Source organism: Amblyraja radiata, chromosome 4 (assembly GCF_010909765.2).
Source record: "Amblyraja radiata isolate CabotCenter1 chromosome 4, sAmbRad1.1.pri, whole genome shotgun sequence".
Classification (NCBI taxonomy): Eukaryota; Metazoa; Chordata; class Chondrichthyes; order Rajiformes; family Rajidae; genus Amblyraja; species Amblyraja radiata.
In genome coordinates this window covers 27818219-27840631 of record NC_045959.1, presented here as the reverse complement: position 1 = coordinate 27840631, position 22413 = coordinate 27818219, and the positions used below count along the sequence as shown (strand labels likewise).

General features: G+C 41.0%; 1 protein-coding gene across 1 annotated transcript in view; it reads left to right on the top strand.

The window, feature by feature from the left end:
- The window catches only part of nudcd1 (NudC domain containing 1), a 119055-nt gene that overhangs the window by 82059 nt on the left and 14583 nt on the right, over positions 1–22413 (top strand). The window contains exons 7-8 of the mRNA XM_033019133.1: positions 8235–8379; positions 15831–15956. Coding sequence (XP_032875024.1) covers positions 8235–8379; positions 15831–15956 — 271 coding nt within the window. The remainder of the gene's footprint in view (positions 1–8234; positions 8380–15830; positions 15957–22413) is intronic.

Here is a 22413-nt window from a genome sequence, read left to right as displayed (position 1 = left end):
TTGCAACCATGCTTTCAGTTGGTTGAGCGCTAAACTCAGGTATTTTGCAAAGCCTATCTCTAGGACCAAGCAATCAATTTTCGATCTTAATACTTTAGCTTAGTGTTGCATTGTTGTTTGGGTCAGATTGGTAAGGGCACAAAAGGATTTTTCACCATGTTATAGATATTGCATCAATTTGTTGAAGTTGCTTCAAATTAATTCAGATGAGTTCTTGTTGCCTTGATTATACAGCCTGAAATGTGTGTGTGGTTTATTGTCTAAGCATTATCCAGAATGCTCTTTCTACATTTTGAGTTAACTGGTATTCTTTACATCCTCAGCGTCTGAACAATTTTCAAGAAAGAATTTGGGGACAAATTATCAGTGATTATTATTACAAAATAACTTCTGAGAATTGCAACTCCTTTAGAAAATTATGGGAATATGTCTTCTCTGAAATTCACCTCTTAGTGAGTTCACAATTCTATGCAAAGGAAGGATATCTTTGAAGCTTTCAAAAAAATTGAAACTTCAAAATCAATCAACTCTTAATCTGACAATGCATAAATCTATTGATGATTTAATTCATAAGAAAGGCAATAATAGATTGCCAGGTGGTGCATTGGGAAGAGGATGAAAAGCAATCAATCAGCATTCTACAGCAGTATCATATTTTATACTGAAGTGCCTTAGAAACATTTTTGCAACAATATTGTTCAACTTAAAAAAACTAGGGCAGGATAAAAATTGTTCATTTGCCAAACGTATGGTCCACATTGGATTAAACTAAATTTGTTTTCATTAATCTGCATTTTAAGAATGACAAGAATCCCCTGTTTACAATGTAAAGATGTTTGTAAATAAATTTCAGATTCTTGAATCAAATAAAGGAATATTGCGTGCAACAACTGTAAACCATGTACTTAATATTGTTATAGACAATAGGCAATAGACAATAGGTGCAGGAGGAGGCCATTCGGCCCTTCGATCCAGCACCGCCATTCAATGTGATCATGGCTGATCATCCCCAATCAGAACCCCGTTCCTGCCTTCTCCCCATATCCCCTGACTCCGCTATTTTTAAGAATTCTAGCTCTCTTGAAAGCATCCAGAGAACCTGCCGCCACCGCCCTCTGAGGCAGAGAATTCCACACTCACAACTCTCTGTGAGAAAAGGTGTTTCCTCGTCTCCGTTCTAAATGGCTTACTCCTTATTCTTAAACTGTGGCCCCTGGTCTGGACTCCCCCAACATCGGGAGCATGTTTCCTGCCTCTAGCGTGTCCAAACCCTTAACAATCTTATATGTTTCAATGATATCCTCTCATCCTTCTAAACTCCAGAGTGTACAAGCCCAGCTGCTCCATTCTCTCAGCATATGACAGTCCCACCATCCCGGGAATTAACCTTGTAAACCTACACTGCACTCCCTCAACAGCAAGAATGTCCTTCCTCAAATTAGGGGACCAAAACTGCACACAATACTCCAGGGCCCTGTACAACTGCAGAAGGACCCCTTTGCTCATATATTCGATTCCTCTTGTTATAAAGGCCAACATGCCATTCGTTTTCTTCACTGCCTGCTGTACCTGCATGCTTGCTTTCATAGACTGATGAACAAGGACTCCCAGATCCCATTGTACTTCCCCTTTTCCCAACTTGAAGCCATTTAGATAGTAATCTGCCTTCCTGTTTTTGCTACCAAAGTGGATAACCTGACATTTATCCGCATTAAACTTCATCTGCCATGCATCTGCCCACTTCCCCAACCTGTCCAAGTCACCCTGCATTCTCATAGTATCCTTCTCACAGTTCACACTGCCACCCAGCTTTGTGTCATCTGCAAATTCGCTAATGTTACTTTGAATCCCTTCATCCAAATCATTGATGTATATTGTAAATAGCTGCGGTCCCAGCACCGAGCCTTGGGGTTCCCCATTAGTCACTGCCTGCCATTCTGAAAGGGACCCGTTAATCCCTACTCTTTGTTTCCTGTCTGCCAACCAATTCTCTATCCATGTCAGCAGTCTACCCGCAATACCATGTGCCCTAATTTTGCCCACTAATCTCCTATGTGGGACCTTATCAAATGCTTTCTGAAAGTCCAGGTTAAAGTCCTGGTTGTTGAAGACTGCAACAAGCAGGTTCAGGAATAGCTCCTTCCCCACAGCCATCAGGCTATTAAACCTGGCTCGGACAAAACTCTGATTATTAATAACCCATTATCTGTTATTTGCACTTTATCAGTTTATTTATTCATGTGTGTATATATTTATATTATGGTATATGGACACACTGATCTGTTTTGTAGTAAATGCCTACTATGTTCTGTGTGCTGAAGCAATGCAAGAATTTCATTGTCCTATCAGGGACATATGACAATAAACTCACTTGAACACTTGAGGTACACCACATCCACTGGCTCTCCCTTGTCCATTTTCCTAGGTACATCTTCAAAAAATTCCAGAAGATTAGTCAAGCATGATTTCCCCTTCGTAGATCCATGCTGACTCGGTCCGATCCTGTTACTGATATCCAAATTGTGGCTATTTCATCTTTTATAATTGACACCAGCATCTTCCCCACCACCGATGTCAGGCTAACTGGTCTATAATTCCCTGTTTTCTCTCTCCCGCCTTTCTTAAAAAGTGGGATAACATTAGCTACCCTCCAATCCACAGGAACTGATCCTGAGTCTATAGAACATTGGAAAATTATCACCAATGCATCCATGATTTCTAGAGCCACTTCCTTAAGTACCCTGGGATGCAGACCATCAGGCCCTGGGGATTTATCAGCCTTCAGTCCCATCATCTATTCAACACCATTTCCTGCCTAATGTGGATCTCCTTCAGTTTCTCCATCACCACAGATCCTCTAGCCACTACTATATCAGGAAGATTGTGTCCTCCTTAGTGAAGACAGATCCAAAGTACCTGTTCAAATCATCTGCCATTTCCATGTTCCCCATAATAAATCCACCTTTTTCGGTCTACAAGGGTCCAACATTGGACTTAAGTCTTGAAGGGTCCAACATTGGTCTTAAGTCTTCAAGGGTTCAACTTTGGTCTTAAGTTGAGATAGGTATCATTGTTGTTTTTTTGAGTATCAACAGCAAAAAAATTGTATTAATATAAGATTTTTAAGGCACTGTCGGGCAGCATTATTAACCTCCCCCACCATCCTGAGACGTCCCACAAACAAGTAGCCTGTTTAGTTCTTAACAACTATAAAAGTGTTTCTGTTGTAGCTGCAGAAAACCTTACATTAACAGCATTCCCCATATCCACTATCAACTTTGGTCTGCGTGTAAAGGATGTAGGTTCAAGGAGAACACAATGTCTTAGTCTGCCAGTCCAGTGCACTTGGTGCTGGTCCTCCAAACTAGATGGTAAACCAAACCCCATCTCCCCTCTTGGGTTGATAACTGGTAATTGAGGGGAATGTGAATGGTGCACATGCCCTGATATCCTACTGATGTATAAATGACGTGGTTATTAGTTTTGAGATTAAAACATAGAAACATAGAAAATAGGTGCAGGAGTAGGCCATTCAATATGATCATGGCTGATCATGCAACTCGGTATCCTGTACCTGCCTTCTCTCCATACCCCCTGATCCCTTAAGCCACAAGGGCCACATCTAACTCCCTCTTAAATATAGCCAATGAACTGGCCTCAACTACCTTCTGTGGCAGAGAATTCCACAGATTCACCACTCTCTGTGTAAAAAATGATTTTCTCATCTCGGTCCTAAAAGACTTCCCCCAAATCCTGAAACTGTGGCCCCTTGTTCTGGACTTCCCCAACATCCGGAATAATCTTCCTGCATCTAGTCTGTCCAACCCCTTAAGAATTTTGTAAGTTTCTATAAGATCCCCCCTCAATCTTCTAAATTCTAGCGCGTACAAGCCGAGTCTATCCAGTCTTTCTTCATATGAAAGTCCTGCCATCCCAGGAATCAGTCTGGTGAACCTTCTCTGTACTCCCTCTATGGCAAGAATGTCGTTCCTCCGATTAGGAGACCAAACCTGTACGCAATACTCCAGGTGTGGTCTCACCAAGACCCTGTACGTCTGCAGTAGAACCTCCCTGCTCTTATAGTCAAACCCTTTTGCTATGAATGCTAACATACCATTCGATTTCTTCACTGCCTGCTGCACCTGCATGCCTACTTTCAATGACTGGTGTACCATGACACCCAGGTCTCGTTGCATCTCCCCTTTTCCTAATCGGCTACCATTCAGATAATAGTCTACTTTCCTGTTTTTGGATAACCTCACATTTATCCACATTATACTGCATCTGCCATGCATTTGCCCACTCACCCATCCTATCCAAGTCACCTTGCAGCCTCCTAGCATCCTCCTCACAGCTAACACCGCCCCCCAGCTTCGTGTCATCCGCAAACTTGGAGATGTTGCATTCAATTCCCTCATGCAGATCATTAATATATATTGTAAATAACTCGGGTCCCAGCACTGAGCCTTGCGGTACCCCACTAGTCACTGCCTGCCATTCTGAAAAGGACCCGTTTACTCCTACTCTTTGCTTCCTGTCTGCCAGCCAGTTCTCTATCCACATCTATACTGAACTCCCAATACCGTGTGCTTTAAGTTTGCCTACTAATCTCTTATGTAGGACCTTGTCGAAAGCCTTCTGAAAGTCCTGATATAACACATCCTCTGGTTCTCCCTTATCCACTTTACTAGTTACATCCTCGATAAATTCTATAAGATTCGTCAGACATGATTTACCTTTCATAAATCCATGCTGACTTTGTCCAATGAATTCACAACTTTCCAAATGTGCTGCTATCCCATCTTTAATAACTGACTCTAGCATTTTCCCCACTACCGATGTTAGACTAACTGGTCTGTAATTCCCCGTTTTCTCTCTCCCCCCCTTTTTAAAAAGTGGGGCTACATTAGCTACCATCCAATCCTCAGGAACTACTCCAGAATCTAAAAGAGTTTTGAAAGATTATCACTAATGCATCCACTATTTCTGGGGCTACTTCCTTAAGTACTCTGGGATGCAACTTATCTGGCCCTGGGCCTTTAATCCATTCAATTTACCTAACACTACTTCCCGGCTGACCTGGATTTCACTCAGTTCCTTCATCTCATTTGACCCCCGGTCCTCTGCTATTTCCGGCAGATTATTTATGTCTTCCTTAGTGAAGCCAGAACCAAAGTAGTTATTCAATTGGTCTGCCATGTCCTTGTCCCCCATGATCAATTCGCCTGTTTCTGACTGCAAGGGACCTACATTTGTTTTAACTATTTTTTTTCTCTTCACATATCTATAAAAACTTTTGCAGTCAGTTTTTATGTTCCCTGCCAGTTTTCTTTCATAATCTATTTTCCCTTTCCTAATTAAGCCCTTTGTCCTCCTCTGCTGGACTGAAATTCTCCCAGTCCCCTGGTAGGCTGCTTTTTCTGGCTAATTTGTATGCTTCATCTTTTGTTTTGATACTTTCCCTGATTTCCCTTGTTATCCACGGATGCAGTACCTTCCATGATTTATTCTTTTGCCAAACTGGGATGAACAATTGTTGTAGTTCATCCATGCAGTCTTTAAATGCCTTCCATTGCATATCCACCGTCAACCCTTTAAGAATCAATTGCCAGTCTATCTTGGCCAATTCACGTCTCATACCCTCAAAGTTACCTTTCTTTAAGTTCAGGACCCTTGTTTCTGAATTAACAATGTCACTCTCCATCCTAATGAAGAACTCAACCATATTATGGTCACTCTTGCCCAAGGGGCTACGCATAACAAGACTGCTAACTAACCCTTCCTCATTACTCAATACCCAGTCTAGAATAGCCTGCTCTCTCCTTGGTTCCTATACATGTTGGTTTAGAAAACTATCCCGCATACATTCCAAGAAATCCTCATCCTCAGCACCCCAGCCAATTTGATTCACCCAATCTATATGTATATTGAAGTCACCCATTATAACTGTTTTACCTTTGTTGCACGCATTTCTAATTTCCTGTTTGATGCCATCCCCAACTTCACTACTACTGTTAGGTGGCCTGTACACAACTCCCACTAGCGTTTTCTGCCCCTTAGTGTTTCGCAGCTCTACCCATATCGATTACCACTATGTTACTTAATAGCTAAGCCAACTTTCCAACTTTACTTTGTTTGTATAAACCATTTTTTATCTTCACGGAATATTGTTCATTGCAATTAATTTGGACGGCAAATTACAAGCATTTTTGATCATTTTGAAGGCCTTGAAATAATTTTAGCTCCAGGAAGAAGACCCTGTTAGGTAATGAGTTTAAGTATGATTACACTTGCTACTTCATTTGCTCCAGCATTATTCTGGGCTTTCCGAGCTGAACTACAGAGGCAGTGATCCATTGCCCGAGACCCAAACCTCGGGCATTAGTATAGTCTTGGTCTGCAGCACATAATCCTGTTAATGTTCCACCTTGTGCATCCTAACAAATTGAAGGGTGTTTAGTGGTGATGCAAAAGATGTGGATAAATGCTGCCTTGAGGATGGTGAAATTAATGATTTAATTATGCTGCAAAATATGTTTAAAAGCTGCCGTCATTTGAGCATATGAAACAAGTGCTTAATGCTGCCAAAAATAATGTGAACCCTCATAAAGAAAATGGCTTGCTACTGCAGTGTAATGACTGGGTTTGGCAACATGTATTTATGTAATTGCAGATATGTACATCAACATATGCTCATTTTAACTACTGATAACAAAAACAGCAAATGCAAGGGTGAATGCAGCATCTGGTCACTTAAAATAAATGTTTTAATGGGGCTGAAATTTAAAATTTTAGGGGTCTGAGGAGCATGCTTAATAAGGAAATCGAGGGCAAAAAGAGGGCAGCAGATGTCTGTGGCGGATAATATTAGATAGAATCCAAAGTGATTTTATGTACATGAATGGAAAGAGAGAACTAGAGAAAGAATTGGGCCCCTCCGAAACCAAAGGGATCATCTATGTGGGGAATTACAGGAGATGGGAAGATCCTCAATGAATATTTCTTCTCTTTTTTTATCATGCAGAAAAATGTTTAGTTTATTATTGTCACATGTACCGAGGTACAGTGAAAAGTTTTTGTTTGCTTGCTATCTAGTCAAAAAAAGATTACATGTCATTACAATCAAGATGTCCAGAGTGTACAGATAAATGGTACACCAAGATAGAGTTTGATTAAAGGTAGTTCAAAGGTCTCCAGTGAGTAGATGGAAGGTCAGGACCACACTCTAGCTGATGAAAGGATCGTTCAGTAATCTGATAACAGCTGGAAAGAAACTGATGCTGAATCTAGAGGTGTGCGTTTTCAAACTTCAATATCTCTTGCCTGATGGGAGAGGGGGAAGAGGGAGTGACCTGGGTGAGACTGATCCTTGATTTTGCTGGTGGCCTTGCCGAGGCAGTGTGAAGTGCTGATGGAATTAATGGAAGGGAGGTTGGTTTGCGTGATGGTCTGGGCTACATCCGCAACTCCCTGCAACTTCTTGCTGTCTTGGGTGGAGCTGTTCACAAACTGGGCTGTGATGCAGCCTGATAAAATATTTTCTGTGGCGTATCTGTAGAAGTTGATGACGGTTGTTGGGGACATACCGAACTTCCTAAGCCTTCGAAGGAAGTAGAGGCGTTGGTGTGGTCATAGCTTCAATGTGGCTAGTCCAGGACAAATTGCTAGTGATATTTATTCCTAGGAACTTGAAGCTTTTGACCATCTCTACTTTGGCACCATCGATGTTTGCATTTTGGCTTTGCTTCCTGAAGTCAATCACAATCTCCTTTGTGTTTGCTGAAATTGATGGAGTGGTTGTTGTCTTACCATCAAGTTTTCAAAGTTCTCAATCTTCTTTCTGTACTCCGTCTCGTCAATATTTGATATCCTGCCTACTACGGTGGTTGTATTAGAGTTTAGTATAGAATAGAATATATGACTAACTCACAATCCCTGGAACCCTATTGAGTGACCTTTCACCATTTAGTTCAAACTTTTATTGTCCCTAAATTGAATTTTTCATTTTGCTTGTATATAATTGTTTGGATTTTTCTGCCTAACCACTGTTCATGATTTACTGTGAGGATGATACTTCAATATTTTGCTGCCATTTAGATATATAACATACATTGTATATTCTCCAATTAATTTTATTCTCATTTGCTTATCTTGTTCTGATTAATGACTTCATTCTGACCTGCCACTTTGATTTAAATTATTATTCATTTGCAATGTTTATGTAATTCCTCCAGCCTGGAAGTTATTTTGTTAAAGAAGGATAAAGGAGTGATGTGGCCAGAACTTGTCCCTGGTGACAGTAGAGGTGAATTCACCATGAACTCCAATCAAACGTCTGAAATAAATGAGCGTCTGCTCAACTTAACCTCTGAAGAACTGGTAAATAAATTGTTTGAAAACTTTCTTGCAACTTTTCCTGTGAATGTTAAAATACAGTGCCCTCCATAATATTTGGGACAAAGGCCCGTCATTTATTTATTTGCCTCTGTAGTCCACAATATGAGATTTGTAATAGAAAAAAAAAATCACATGTGGTTAAAGTGCACATTGTCAGATTTTAATAAAGACCATGTTTATGCATTTTGGTTTCACCATGTAGAAATTACAGCAGTGTTTATACATAGCCCCCCCCCCATTCCAGGGCACCATAATGTTTTGGACACAGCAATGGAAGATATGGTAAATGAAAGTAGTCATGTTTAGTATTATGTTACTTGTCCTTTGCATGCAATGACTGCTTGAAGTCTGCGATTCATCAACATCACCAGTTGCTGGGTGTCTTCTGTGGTGATGCTCTGTCAGGCATGTATTTCAGCCATCTTTAGCTTATGCTTATTTTTGTGGGCTAGTGCCCTTCAGTTTTCTCTTCAGCATATAAAAGACATGCTCAATTGGGTTCAGATCAGATGATTGACCTGGCCACTCAAGAATTGACCATTTTTTAGCTTAGTAAAACTCTTTGTTGCTTTAGCATTATGTTTGGGATCATTGTCTTGCTGTAGAATGAACCACCGGCCAATGAGTTTTGAGGCATTTGTTTGAACTTAATCAGATAGGATATGTCAATACGCTTCAGAATTAATTATGCTACTATCATCAGCAGTTGTATCATCAATGAAGATAAAGGGTCTGTCCCAATTGGGCGTCATTTAGGCGACATCATTTACGCGTCGTGACGCATGTGATGCGCGCATGCCGCGTGGTGAGACGTGGTGGCGTAGACAGTGACACGCGGCTGCGCGTGTTGCCCCAGGATTTTGGAATTCACAAAATCTTCGCGCGCCACCTGCGTGACACGCCAAATGACGCCCAAGTGGGACAGGCCCTTAAGTGAACCAGTTCCTTCAGCAGCCATACATGCTCAGGCCATAACACCCCCACCACCGTGTTTCACAGCTGAGGTGGTACGCTTTGGATCTTGAGCAGTTCCATCTCTCCTCCATACTTTGCTCTTGCCATCACTCTGATATAAGTTAATCTTCATCTCATCTGTCCACCTGACCTTTTTCAAGAACTGTAGTTGCTCTTTTAAGTACTTCTTAGCAAACTGTAACCTGGCCATCCTCTTTTTGCAACTAATCAGTGGTTTGCATCTTGCAGCCTCTGTATTTCTGTTCATGATGTCTTCTGTGGACAGTGGTTATTGACAAATCCACGCCTTACTCCTGAAGTGTGTTTCTGATCTGTCGGACAGGTATTTGGGGATTTTACTTTATTATAGAGAGAATTCTCCGGTCATCAGCTGTGGAGGCCTTCCTTGGCCTGCCAGTCCCTTTGCGATTAGTAAGCTCACCAGTGCTATCTTTCTTCTTAATGATGTTCTAAGCAGTTGATTTTGGTAAGCCTCAGGTTTGGCTGATGTCTCTAACAGTTTTAGTCTTGTTTTTCATTATCATAATGGCTTCTTTGACTTTCATTGGCCGAACTTTGGTCCTCATGTTGATAAACAGCGATAAAAGTTTCCAAAGGTGATGGAAAGATTGGAGGAAAGACTAGGTGCTGAGAGCTCTCTTATACCTGCATTAAGGAGGCAATTAAACACACCTGAACAATTACAAACGCCTGTGAAGCCATGTGTCCCAAACATTATGGTGCCCTGAAATTGGGGGACCATGTATAAACACAGCTGTAATTTCTACATGGTGAAACCAAAATGTATAAAAATGGCCTTTAATAAAATCTGCACGTTAACCACCTGTGATTTTTTTTCTATTACAAATCTCAAATTGTGGAGTACAGAGGTAAATAAATAAATGATTGGTCTTTGTCTCAAACATTATGGAGGGCACTGTAGCTAAGTAGTGCAACACTGTTTCCTTAACGGCATCATGCTCCATAAATATTTAGAATTGTACTTTCTAACTGAAATCCCTTGATTAATTTAAAATTTTGCCATTTATGCATGGTTATTTCAAGTTTAGTTTTATTCATGTTTTTACTAATGGAGAGCCTATTTACCAGGTGGGTCACAAATGAAACTATCAGAATCTAATTATAATCTTGCATTAATTAATTGGTATGCTGCAGACCTTGAAGAGTAATTGTAGAGTAGTCTCACTTAGAACATGAGATAGAACGCATTCATGGTAACTGGTAGAGTGTTTTGTCATTTTAATCTCGATACAGTGCATTCAGAAAGTATTCAGACCCCTCATTTTTCCACATTTTATTACATTACAGCCTTATTCTAAAATGAATTTAAATTTTATTTTGTCATCAATCTACACACAATACCCCATAATAAAAGCAAAAACAGGTGTTTAGCAATTATTGCAAAGTAATTAAAAATAAATAACTGAAATATCACATTTACATAAATATTCAGACCCTTTACTCAGTACTTTGTTGAGGCACCTTTGGTAGCGATTACAGCCTCAAGTCTTCTTGGGTATGATGCTACAAGCTTGGCACACCTGTATTTTTGTAATTTCTCCCACTCTTCTCTGCAAATCCTCTCAAGCTCTGTGAGGTTGGGTGGGAAGCATCGATGCACAACTATTTTCAGGTCCCTCCAGAGATGTTTGATCGGGTTCAAGTCCGGGCACTGGCTGGGCCACTCAAGGACATTCACAGACTTGTCACGAAACCACTCCTGCGTTGTCTTGGCTGTGTGCTTAGGGTCGTTGTCCTGTTGGAAGGTGAACCTCTGCCCCAGTCTGAGGTCCAGAAAGCTCTAGAACAGGTTTTCATCAAGGATCTCTCTGAACTTTGCTCCGTTCATCTTTCCCTCGATCCTGATTAGTCTTGCAGAAAAATATCCCCACAGCATGATGCTGCCACCACCATGCTTCACCGAAGGTATGGTATTGGCCAGGTGATGAGCGGTGCCTGGTTTCCTCCAGGCGTGATGCTTGGCATTCAGGCCAAAGGGTTCAATCTTGGTTGCATCAGACTAGAGAATCTTGTTGAGATTCGTATAGGTGCCTTTTGACAAACTCCAAGCGGGCTGTCATGTGCCTTTTACTGAGGAGTGGCATCTGTCTGTCCACTCTACCATAAAGGCCTGGTTGGTGGAGTGCTGCAGATTTAGTTGTCCTTCTGGAAGGTTCTCCGATCTCCACAGAGGAGCTTTGTCAGAATGACCATCGAGTTCTTGGTCACCTCCCTGACCAAGGCCGTTCTCCCCCGATTGCTCAGTTTGGCCGGGTAACCAGCTCTATGCAAAGTCCTGGTGGTTCCAAAGTTCTTCTATTTAAGAATAACGGAGGCCACTGTGCTCTTCGGGACCTGCAATGCTGCAGAAATTGTTTTATACCCTTCCCCAGATCTGTGTCTCGACACAATCCTGTCTAGGAGGTCTATGGACAATTTTTTCATCTTCGTGGCTTGATTTTTGCTCTGACATGCACTGTCAACTGTGGGACTTTATATTACAGGCGCGTGCCTTTCCAAATCATGTCCAATCAATTGAATTTACCACTGGTGGACTCCAATCAAGTTGTAGAAACATCTCAAGGATAATCAATGGAAACAGGATGAACCGAAGCTCAATTTTGAGTGTCATAGCAAAGAGTCTGAATACTACTGTAAATGTAATATTTCAGTTATTTCTTTTTAATTACTTTGCAAAAATGTCTAAACACCTGTTTTCGCTTCTTCATTCTAGGGTATAGTGTGTAAATTGATTTTTTTAAATGAAGGGGTTTGAATACTTTCTGAATGCACTGTAGGAAGTTACACATTAGCAGAGTCACTCTTGCTGATAGGAATTCAGTGAAGTGAAAGAGCAAATGCTCGGAGAATGGGTTGAGGCTCTGTGCAAATAGTTTTAAGATTGCAGTTTAGCTAACAGCACTCCTTGTCAGAGCTATGGGTTCTTGTAATGGAAGAAAGAAGATTGGAGACCAGAGAAGAAACAGTTAACAGTGTTTCAGGAAAAAGCAGAAAGTGGAACCATGCCTGACTGTATTGCTTTTTCCTGCTTCCTATCCAATATTTAATATTCAACCAACATTACCAAAGAGAAAGTATGTCATTGGTGAGACTAGGGGTTATGGAAGAAGGCAGGAGAATGGGGTTAGGAGGGGGAGATTGATCATCCATGATTGAATGGCGGAGTAGACTTGATGGGCCAAATGGCCTAATTCTGCTCCTATCACTTAGTTACACCTGGAGTACTGCGTACATTTTTGGTCTCCTTGTCCAAAAAAAGCTGTACTCACCAGAGATGGAATTAAAGATAGACACTAAAATGCTGGAGTAAATCAGTGGGTCAGGCAGCATCTCTGGAGAAAAGGAATCAATGGCATTTTGGGTCAAAACCCTTCTTCGACCCGATGCATCACCAATTCCTTTTCTTCAGAGATGCTGCCTGACCGCTGAGTTACTCCAGCATTTTGTATCTATCTTCGAGTGTAAACCAGCATCTGCAGTTCCTTCCTACATAGAGATGGAATAAACTCAGAATCACCAGACGGTGATTCACCACCTGGGATGGGAGGTTTGCTGCATGGGAAGAGACTGAATAGGCAGGGTCTACATTCTCTGGACTTTGGAAGAATGAGAGGTGATCTAACTGAAATTTACAAACGTCTGACAGACAGGAAACAAAGAAGGTGTTTCTATTGTTTTAGGAATTGTGAAGTGGAAGTCATTCTGAACATGAGGGACTGGTCATTTAGACTTAAAATGAGCAAAATGCTCTTCACCCTGAAAAAGGTGAATCTTTGAAGTATTCTATCCCAATGAGCAATGGAAACTGGATCATTAAGTTAAATCAAAACAAAGATTGATAGATTTCTGGATATTAATGGGCCTGTCCCACTTAGGCGACTTTTTAGGCAACTGCGGGAGAGTATGCAGTCGCCACATGGTCACCACATGTTCGCGGGTGGTTGCCGGGGAGTCGTAACCATGGTCGTGAGCAGATCCCGCATTCTGGACCTCATTATGGTCGCCGCAAATTTTTCAACATGATGAAAAATTAGCGGCGATGAGAATGAAGCTGCCATGGAGAGTAGCAAGAATTCTTGTGCCGTAGGCGGGTCGCCAGGAGGTCCTAGTGGGTTGCCAGGAGGTCAAAGGTTGTAGTTCTCGTAGTTTGTAGCCGGTGATGACCGGTGAATTTCATTGGCTCATTGGGAGGAAAAAGGTAAGCAGTAGTTTTCAGAGCCAAGGATAACCGACTGGTAATGTTAAATGTCCGCCGAGCTTCACAGCTGTGTATCTCTGGCTTCTTAAAAGTTGTCTCCAATCCTTCTCCCCCCCCCCCTTCTCCCCCCCACCCTTCTGGGCCCATAAGAGAATCAAATGATTTAAGGTTAGTGAATAGTGCAGAGATCAGCTTTCTCCATGCCCTTACCCAAATAGTTGGACAGTTTAATTATAATCCTGTTTTGATTCAGTTCTTGTTAAATTGTGGCAATAATGACAACATTTGTAATATTTAATGTTTGTGGTGTATAAAAGATGCATGCTAGGATCTTATCTATTACATCAGTACGTATTGCAACCTTCATGTTCTGGTTCAGAGTGGTACTAATTTGGAGATCCTGGTTTGGACTTAACTCTAAACCAGGGTGGACCAGGGAAATCATGCCTATGGGGCTTCACTTACCTGAAGTAAAAAAAAGAGAAATTATTACATGGCTCAACAGGCTAAATGCAGATGATGCCTCAGGGATTGAATGCCCTGCTGAAACGGACTGCATACAGTGGCTTGCAAAAGTATTCATACCCCTTGAACTTTTCCACATTTTGTCACGTTACAACCGCAAATGTAAATGTATTTTATTGGGATTTTATGTGATAGACCAACACAAAGTGGCGCATAATTGTGAAGTGGAAGGAAAATGACTCATGGTTTTCAAATTTTTTTACAAATAAAAAACTGAAAAGTGTGGCGTGCAAACGTATTCAGCCCCCTTTACTCTGATACCCCTAAATAAAATCCAGTGCAACCAATTGCCTTCAGAAGTCACCTAATTAGTAAATAGAGTCCACTTGTGTGTAATCTAATCGCAGTATAAATACAGCTGTTCTGTGAAGGCCTCAGAGGTTTGTTAGAGAACATTAGTGAACAAACAGCATCATGAAGCCCAAGGAACACACCAGACAGGTCAGGGATAAAGTTGTGGAGAAGTTTAAAGCAGGGTTAGGTTATAAAAAAATATCCCAAGCTTTGAACATCTCATGGAGCACTGTTCAATCCATCATCCGAAAATGGAAAGAGTATGGCACAACTGCAAACCTACCAAGACATGGCCGTCCACCTAAACTGACAGGCCGGGCAAGGAGAGCATTGATCAGAGAAGCAGCCAAGAGGCCAATGGTAACTCTGGAGGAGCTGCAGAGATCCACAGCTCAGGTGGGAGAATCTGTCCACAGGACAACTATTAGTCGTGCACTCCACAAATGGGGCCTTTATGGAAGAGTGGCAAGAAGAAAGCCATTGTTGAAAAAAAAGCCATAAGAAGGTGGAGGAAGGTGCTCTGGTCAGATGAGACCAAAATTGAAATTTTTGGCCTAAATGCAAAACGCTATGTGTGGCGGAAAACTAACACTGCACATCACCCTGAACACACCATCCCCACTGTGAAACATGGTGGTGGCAGCATCATGCTGTGGGGATGCTTTTCTTCAGCAGGGACAGGGAAGCTGGTCAGAGTTGATGGGAAGATGGATGGAGCCAAATACAGGGCAATCTTGGAAGAAAACCTGTTAGAGTCTGCAAAAGACTTGAGACTGGGGCGGAGGTTCACCTTCCAGCAGGACAACGACCCTAAACATACAGCCAGAGCTACAAGGGAATGGTTTGGATCAAAGCATATTCATGTGTTAGAATGGCCCAGTCAAAGTCCAGACCTAAATCCAATTGAGAATCGCTGGCAAGACTTGAAAATTGCTGTTCACAGACTCTCTCCATCCAATCCGACTGAGCTTGAGCTATTTTGCAAAGAAGAATGGGCAAAAATTTCAGTCTCTAGATGTGCAAAGCTGGTAGAGACATACCCCAAAAGACTTGCAGCTGTAATTGCAGCGAAAGGTGGTTCTACAAAGTATTGACTCAGGGGGGCTGAATACTTTTGCATGCCACACTTTTCAGTTTTTTATTTGTAAAAAAATTTGAAAACCATGTATCATTTTCCTTCCACTTCACAATTATGCGCCACTTTGTGTTGGTCTATCACATCAAATCCCAATAAAATACATTTACGTTTGTGGTTGTAACGTGACAAAATGTAGGGGTATGAATACTTTTGCAAGCCACTGTATATAAACCTTGCAAAATTCAGCATTATCTTTAGAAGATTGTGAACACGACATTAAATACCTGCGTAAATCCATAAGCTCTGGGACCTCAATACTATTTCTTTGTGTGTAATGGCCAGAATGCAGACCCTGAAAAAGACAAGGAACCCAGCAATGCTGACGAGCTGGAGGAGTGTGACCGCTTCCCCGAGGATTCTTCCAGTTTAACTCGATTTGATAATAACACCTTGAAACCAACACATGTGGTAAGCGACCAACCTGTTTTCGAAATGATGGAATTAGGCGGGGTGTTGCTGCTGCCCTTAATTGCTTAATTAGTAAATCATTAGCAAAAGTTGTTGATTATTTTGCTTCAATTTGGCTGCAGAATCAGCCTCCTGGTCTCCTTTGTACATAGTAATTTAGTGGTCTGAATTAACCTCTCTCTGTGTTCAATAATATCTGAACCCACTGCTCTTTTCTCCTGCAAGCCATTACTCACAAGCTTGTTTTCAAAATACATGCATTTTAAAATGGGCTCTGGTTTGTAGGGTGGCTTGTGTTTGCTATGCTGTAATATTAATGAGTTAAATGAAATTAAAAATGAAACGTATTGCAGAACCCATCATAATCAGAAGTCTCACATGGAGTTTTTTTCAGACCCATGGCCAGGCCCAGCTCTTGTGTCATTTTCAGCTCCTCTGAAAGACTGCTTCAGATAATTATGTAGCTCCCAGCTTCAGAATCATCACTAGGGATTGAAAGGCAGGGTTTGGTCTAAGCTCATATAGAAATAGTTAAAAATGCATCTTTATCTTGAGCAACCTCTATTTCTACCTCTGTTACCCTGCCTTATAAATGATCCCAAACAATTGTTTGAATAGAGAGATTGTTCCTGCTGGTCAATTGATTGAAGCATCCTCTGTTTCTACTTTATTAGCTTTGAAGTAAAGATTTGAGATTACTGTTTAACAATTGATGTACTTTGATCTTCACGGTGAAACTTAACCTTCTCTAATCCTTTCTGTGACTCATCCTCTTTGCACTTTAGCCATTTCTATCCTGCTGGGTGATTGATCAATTCTGCAGCAATGGTAATATGATTTTCAGTCTTTGACTTCCACTCCAGAAGAAAATTCTTTGTTCACTAAGCCTGTTCAGGTCACCCCTCAAGTACCCTTTCAGTCACTTTATAACTGAGTTTGACCATTCTTCTCTTGTTGTAAACCCTATAACCAGAATCGTCAGGGTGATTATTCCAGAGCATGCATATCCATTTCCTAGCAGAAAGTCTAGCCTAAACTAATAGTTAGATTACATCAGTGTCGAATGCTTGGAGTCCAGTGATTGGTTAACTTGGATCAGCCATGGCCCCTGACTTGACCGTATATAGGGCATCTCAAAGCATTCGAAAGCCAATAGGTTATTTTGAGATCCAGTCTTTGTTGTGGAAACACAACAGTTCATTTCCATACATCAATTAGCGCAATGATCTGATTTAATAATGAGGATTGCAGATGGATGTTAAGCAGGACTAGGGATAATTGCATTATTTTTCTTTGGAATTGTTAGGATCTATGATGCTCCCCTGTTAATCACGAGGCCTTCATGTGATGTTTACTCCAAAAGCTGACGCCTTTGATGGTGTGGGACCGTGTGGCATTCTCTTGTTATGGCATTGAAGTATTAGCATCAATATTTTTCTGCCTTTGCGCTATTGTTGTTTATTTATTTGTTTTTTCATATATTGATATATACTGTACTATTTTTGTTGTTTATTATGGGTTTTACAAAGTACTATGTTTTTCTGTTGTGCTGCTGCAAGTAAGAATTTAAGTGTTCCATATCAGGACATATGACTCTTAAACACTCTTGACTCCTGATTATCTCTTATATTTGGAATGAACTAACCCAGAGCCACCCGACTCGGAAGCATAAGTGCTGTCCCCTGAAGTATTCTGGGCCTGATTGTATTGGGCAGGCAGGAGCAACAGATTTGATGGCACTGGAGAGCCTCTTTGGCAGGGGACAACACAAACCCTGCCCTGGTTAGTCTAAAAATGACACCTGATCCAAATTCCAGGACACATTAGCCTTTTAAATGGTCCCATTTACACCCTTGATCCTGCAGCTGAATCATCCAAAGGAATATCATGGCCTCAACATTATTTTATGGCATAGTCTTCCCATTTCATAGGATACCTGAAAACCAGCTCATGAGTAATGCCTTGTGGGAGAGGAGAGCACTGGATTCATATTATTGAACAGAGAGAGAGGTCTATTCAGGGCACAGAATTACTATGTACAAGGAGACCCGAAGGCTAATCATGGGGCTTTGTCGAAGCAAAAAATCCCACTTGGAACACTTTTCTCGATACTTGGGCCAAAGTAATGAATAACATCTAAAATGTGATCTTACTGGTGATGCAGACCTTCATTATTATGGTTTTAAGCTGGAAATATTATCTTTGATTTGATTTTTGCTAAAGGTTTTACTTTAAAAATTTTGGGAAACAATCTAAATAATCCGTGCTCACTTATTTTTGAATAGCAAATCAGGCAGTTGCAATGTTGTAGCAGCATGATCAACTTAACTTATTTTAATCCAATGCCATTTTATACGAGTAAATGAAACAGTGGTTTACAACTGAGTAGATGACAATTCGGTCTCCGAAAGCTCTTTGCTCAAACGTTTCAACACTAATCCATTGCAAAATTGATTTGTTTACCTTTTAAAATGAAGAGAGGTTTCTGTAAACATTCCCACATGCTCCAACAAGTTTCTGATTGATAGATATTTTACCTGCATCCTATTGAAGTCTGTGTCACCTGTTTCTGTAGCGCTAGCAAATTTCAGTCTGTGTAAGTGAGTTAACCTCCTAGTGCAGCCCAACACAGACAGGCCTGCTGATAGCCAAGAGTCCCTGCCAGATTAGTACCTGACCAGTAAGCAATTTTCTTTCATCTTTGCTATGGGGTTGGCTCAGAATTTTGGAACATTCATCTATAGGATATACGCTGTTGTACCTTCTTGCTGAGACTGATCCACAAAATAAACAGCAGAGTTTTGGATAATAATATTCAATTTTGAAACAATCATGGTACATATAGCCAGAAGAGCTGCATGAATTTATTTATTTTCAATCTGAAAACATTATTGCAATTTAAAAACTGGGAGAATCTTTTTAAGAAAAGCCAATGTTATTGAGGACCTAGTGTATTTGTGATAACCGTTGTATCGGATTAGCCAAGTGTATTTAAGACAACCTTTATTGCATTTAAAAATCCTATATGGTCTTGAGCATATCAGAAATGTTTTGCAAGTGAGATTTATCAGAAAAGGATATTCTGGCAAATTTATGTGGTATACTTTTGATCTAATACAGTAGTCCCAGTACATTGAGCAGCGCCTTGAATAATGCTGTGTGTTTATACGATGCAATGGCCTCCCTGAATTGGTGAGCCTGTGCTTATTGGATTGCACTGGTGATATGCTGAGTTTTACACAACTGGAATCTGTCAGAGGTCTGAAAATAACAAAGATGGAAAACTGTAAACTCTATTTTGTACATTTTTGCCTTGAGATGTCAAATGGAATTATTTGTTGACTTGTTGAGATTAGTCTGGAATACAGCAGTCTACGATCTAATCAATATGAGCATGCAGAAGCATTATGTTGTATGGAAGCTAATCGCTTTTGCAGCCAGTTATGAAGGTGCACATGATGGAGTGTAGTGAAGCCACATTTCATTGAAATAACACCATACAGAAATTGAAAAATAATCTTATCAAGCATATTAAAAATGCACGATAGAAGCAGTGCAGGAATATTATTAATGCCAAGTCTTGTACAGGAAAAAACTGATCTTAGAATATGCAGAAGAGAATATTTATACATTGATAAAATACAGTGATTTAGTTGTTCAAATGAATTCCTTTCCGGTTCATTAATGCCATTCTTCTTCATTGAAGTGCCTTTGGATATAGGTGACATCAAAATATTGCAGTTGCTGAAACTTAACACATTTCTCATGAATTACAATGGTTTGTTTGAATATTGATAGCTTGTTGGTCACAAATGAATGCATAAGTAGAACTGTGTAGGAAGGAACTGCAGATGCTGGTTAAAACCGAAGATAGACACAAAAACTGGAGTAACTCAGCGGGACAGGCAGCATCTCTGGAGAGAAGGAATGGGTGACATTTTGGGTCGAGACACTTCTTCAGACTGGTTAGTGATAAGGGAAATGAGAGATGGATGATGATGTAGAGAGATAAAGAAAAATGAATGAAATATGTGCAAAAAAGTAATGATGATAAAGGAAACAGGCCATTGTTTGCTGTTTGTTGGGTGAAAACAAGAAGCTAGTGCAACATGGGTGGGGGAGGGATAGAGAGAGAGAGAGAGAGAGAGAGAGAGAGAGAGAGAGAGAGAGAGAGAGAGAGAGAGAGAGAGAGAGAGAGAGAGAGAGAGAATACCGAGGCTACCTAAAGTTAGAAAAAATCAATATTCATACCATTGCAATTCATACCATTGCCCAAGCAAAATTTGAATTTTGTGCTTGAGTTTAAACTGCGTCGTGGCACCAGCAATCCAGGCTTAATGCTGATCTCAGGTGCTGTCTCTGTGGAGTTAGCATCCCTCACAGCACTAGCAGCTTGGGATTAATGCTGAAATTGAAGAGATGTATTCAAAATCATGGGTGTTTTGATAAAGTAAGCAGAAGGGAAATATATAGACTGAAGGGACAAGACGACTGTGTTGAATCAGTAGTAAGGAAGGCAAATGCAATGTTAGCATTTATTTTGAGGGCTTTAGAATATAAAAATAGAGATGTACTGCTGAGGCTTTATAAGACACTGGTCATTTAAAGTATCGTGAGCAGTTTGAGCTAACGATTAACCCATGATTGGGTTAATGTATGATGAGCATTTGACAGCACTGGGCCTGTACTCGCGGGAGTTTAGAAGGATGAGGGGGACCTCATTGAAACATCAAATAGTGAAAGGTCTAGATAGAATGGATATAGAGAGAATGTTTTCACTACTGGGAGAGTCTAGGAACAGAGGGCATAGCCTCAGAATAATCCCTTAGAAAAAAGATGAGGAGGAATTTCTTTAGTTGGTGGGTAGTTTGTGAAATTCATTGCTTCAGATGGCTGTGGAGGTCAAGTCTTTGGGCATTTTTAAAGCAAAGATTGACAGATTCTTGATTAGTAAGGAAGTCAGGGGTTATGAGGCAAAGGCAGGAGAATACGATTGAGAGGGAAATAAATCAGCCATGATTATGCTCCTATGACATGAATTTATGAATTTATATGTGCCTTGGATGGTTGCATAATTTGCTGAGGAGACACAGATAAGGATGAAATATGTTGTAAAGAGCTTAAAGAAAGGGAAGGGATATGATCGCTTAACTGAATGGACAAAGATCTTGAACGTGGACTATAATATGGAAAACTGAAAATCTTTTTGGCAAAAAATTAAGCATATTATCGAAATGCTAAGAGATTGCCAAACTCTGAAATGCAGAGGGATCAGGGTGCCCTGGCATATGATTTATAAAATAACAATGTGCGGATACCGCAAGTAATTGGGAAACATGACAGAATCTTATAATTTATTGCAAAGGTTGATGAATATCTTAATTGGGAGGCCATGCTTCAGTTATAGAAGTCCTTGGAATCATGTGCGTAGTATTGGTCTTATTTTTGGAAGCAGTTGAGAAGGTTTTCTACAATAATACTTGGAATGCTCAGGTTTTCTTACAAAGATTGCGCAGATAAGTTTTGTATTTGCTTGAGTTAAGACTGAGAAGGGACTTAAATCAAACATGGAAGATCCAGAGGGCTCTTGACAGAGTAGATGTAGAGAGGATGTTTCATCTTGTGAGAAAGGTGTATAGATCATTGGCAGGATAAAAAAAATCATGATGGGATAGGTAGATGGCAGGCACGTGCCGTGGGTAATTGCTCAAGGTAGGCAGTCAGTCGGCTTTTTAAAAAAAATCTTAAACCGCGCATGCGCAGATTGTTCTCTCCGTAAAAAATAAAAAGAAGTAACAATTCAATTTTCCCAAGGCTTCTAAATCTCCTTTATTTTTTAATTACTGAATGGGTGGGGGACGGAGGATGAAGGCAGGTGGAGAGATGGTGGGGAAAAAGGGAGCACACCGGGACGTTGAATCAGTTGTCATCTTATTGAATGACAATACTAATTCAGGGGACCAATTGGAGGGAGAGTTCCTTTCACAGCACGTGGAGAGTCTGTGCCAGGGGTTAAAGATGCGGGGAGGGCAGGAGTGTTGAGAAGGAGGGGGTCGGAGATCATAGGTACACACAATTGCTGGGGAAACTCAGCGGGTGCAGCAGCATCTATGGAGCGAAGGAAATAGGCGACGTTTCGGGCCGAAACCCTTCTTCAGACTGATGGGGGGTGGGGAAAGAAAGAAGGAAAAGGGGAGGAGGAGGAGGAGCCCGAGGGCGGGCGGATGGGAGGGTGGGAGGAGACAGCTAGAGGGTTAAGGAAGGGGAGGAGACAGCACGGGCTAGCCAAATTGGGAGAATTCAATGTTGATGCCATAAGGACGCAAGGACCCCAGACGGAATATGAGGTGCTGTTCCTCCAATTTCCGCTGTTGCTCACTCTGGCAATGGAGGAGACCCAGGACAGAGAGGTCGGATTGGGAATGGGAGGGGGAGTTGAAGTGCTGAGCCACCGGGA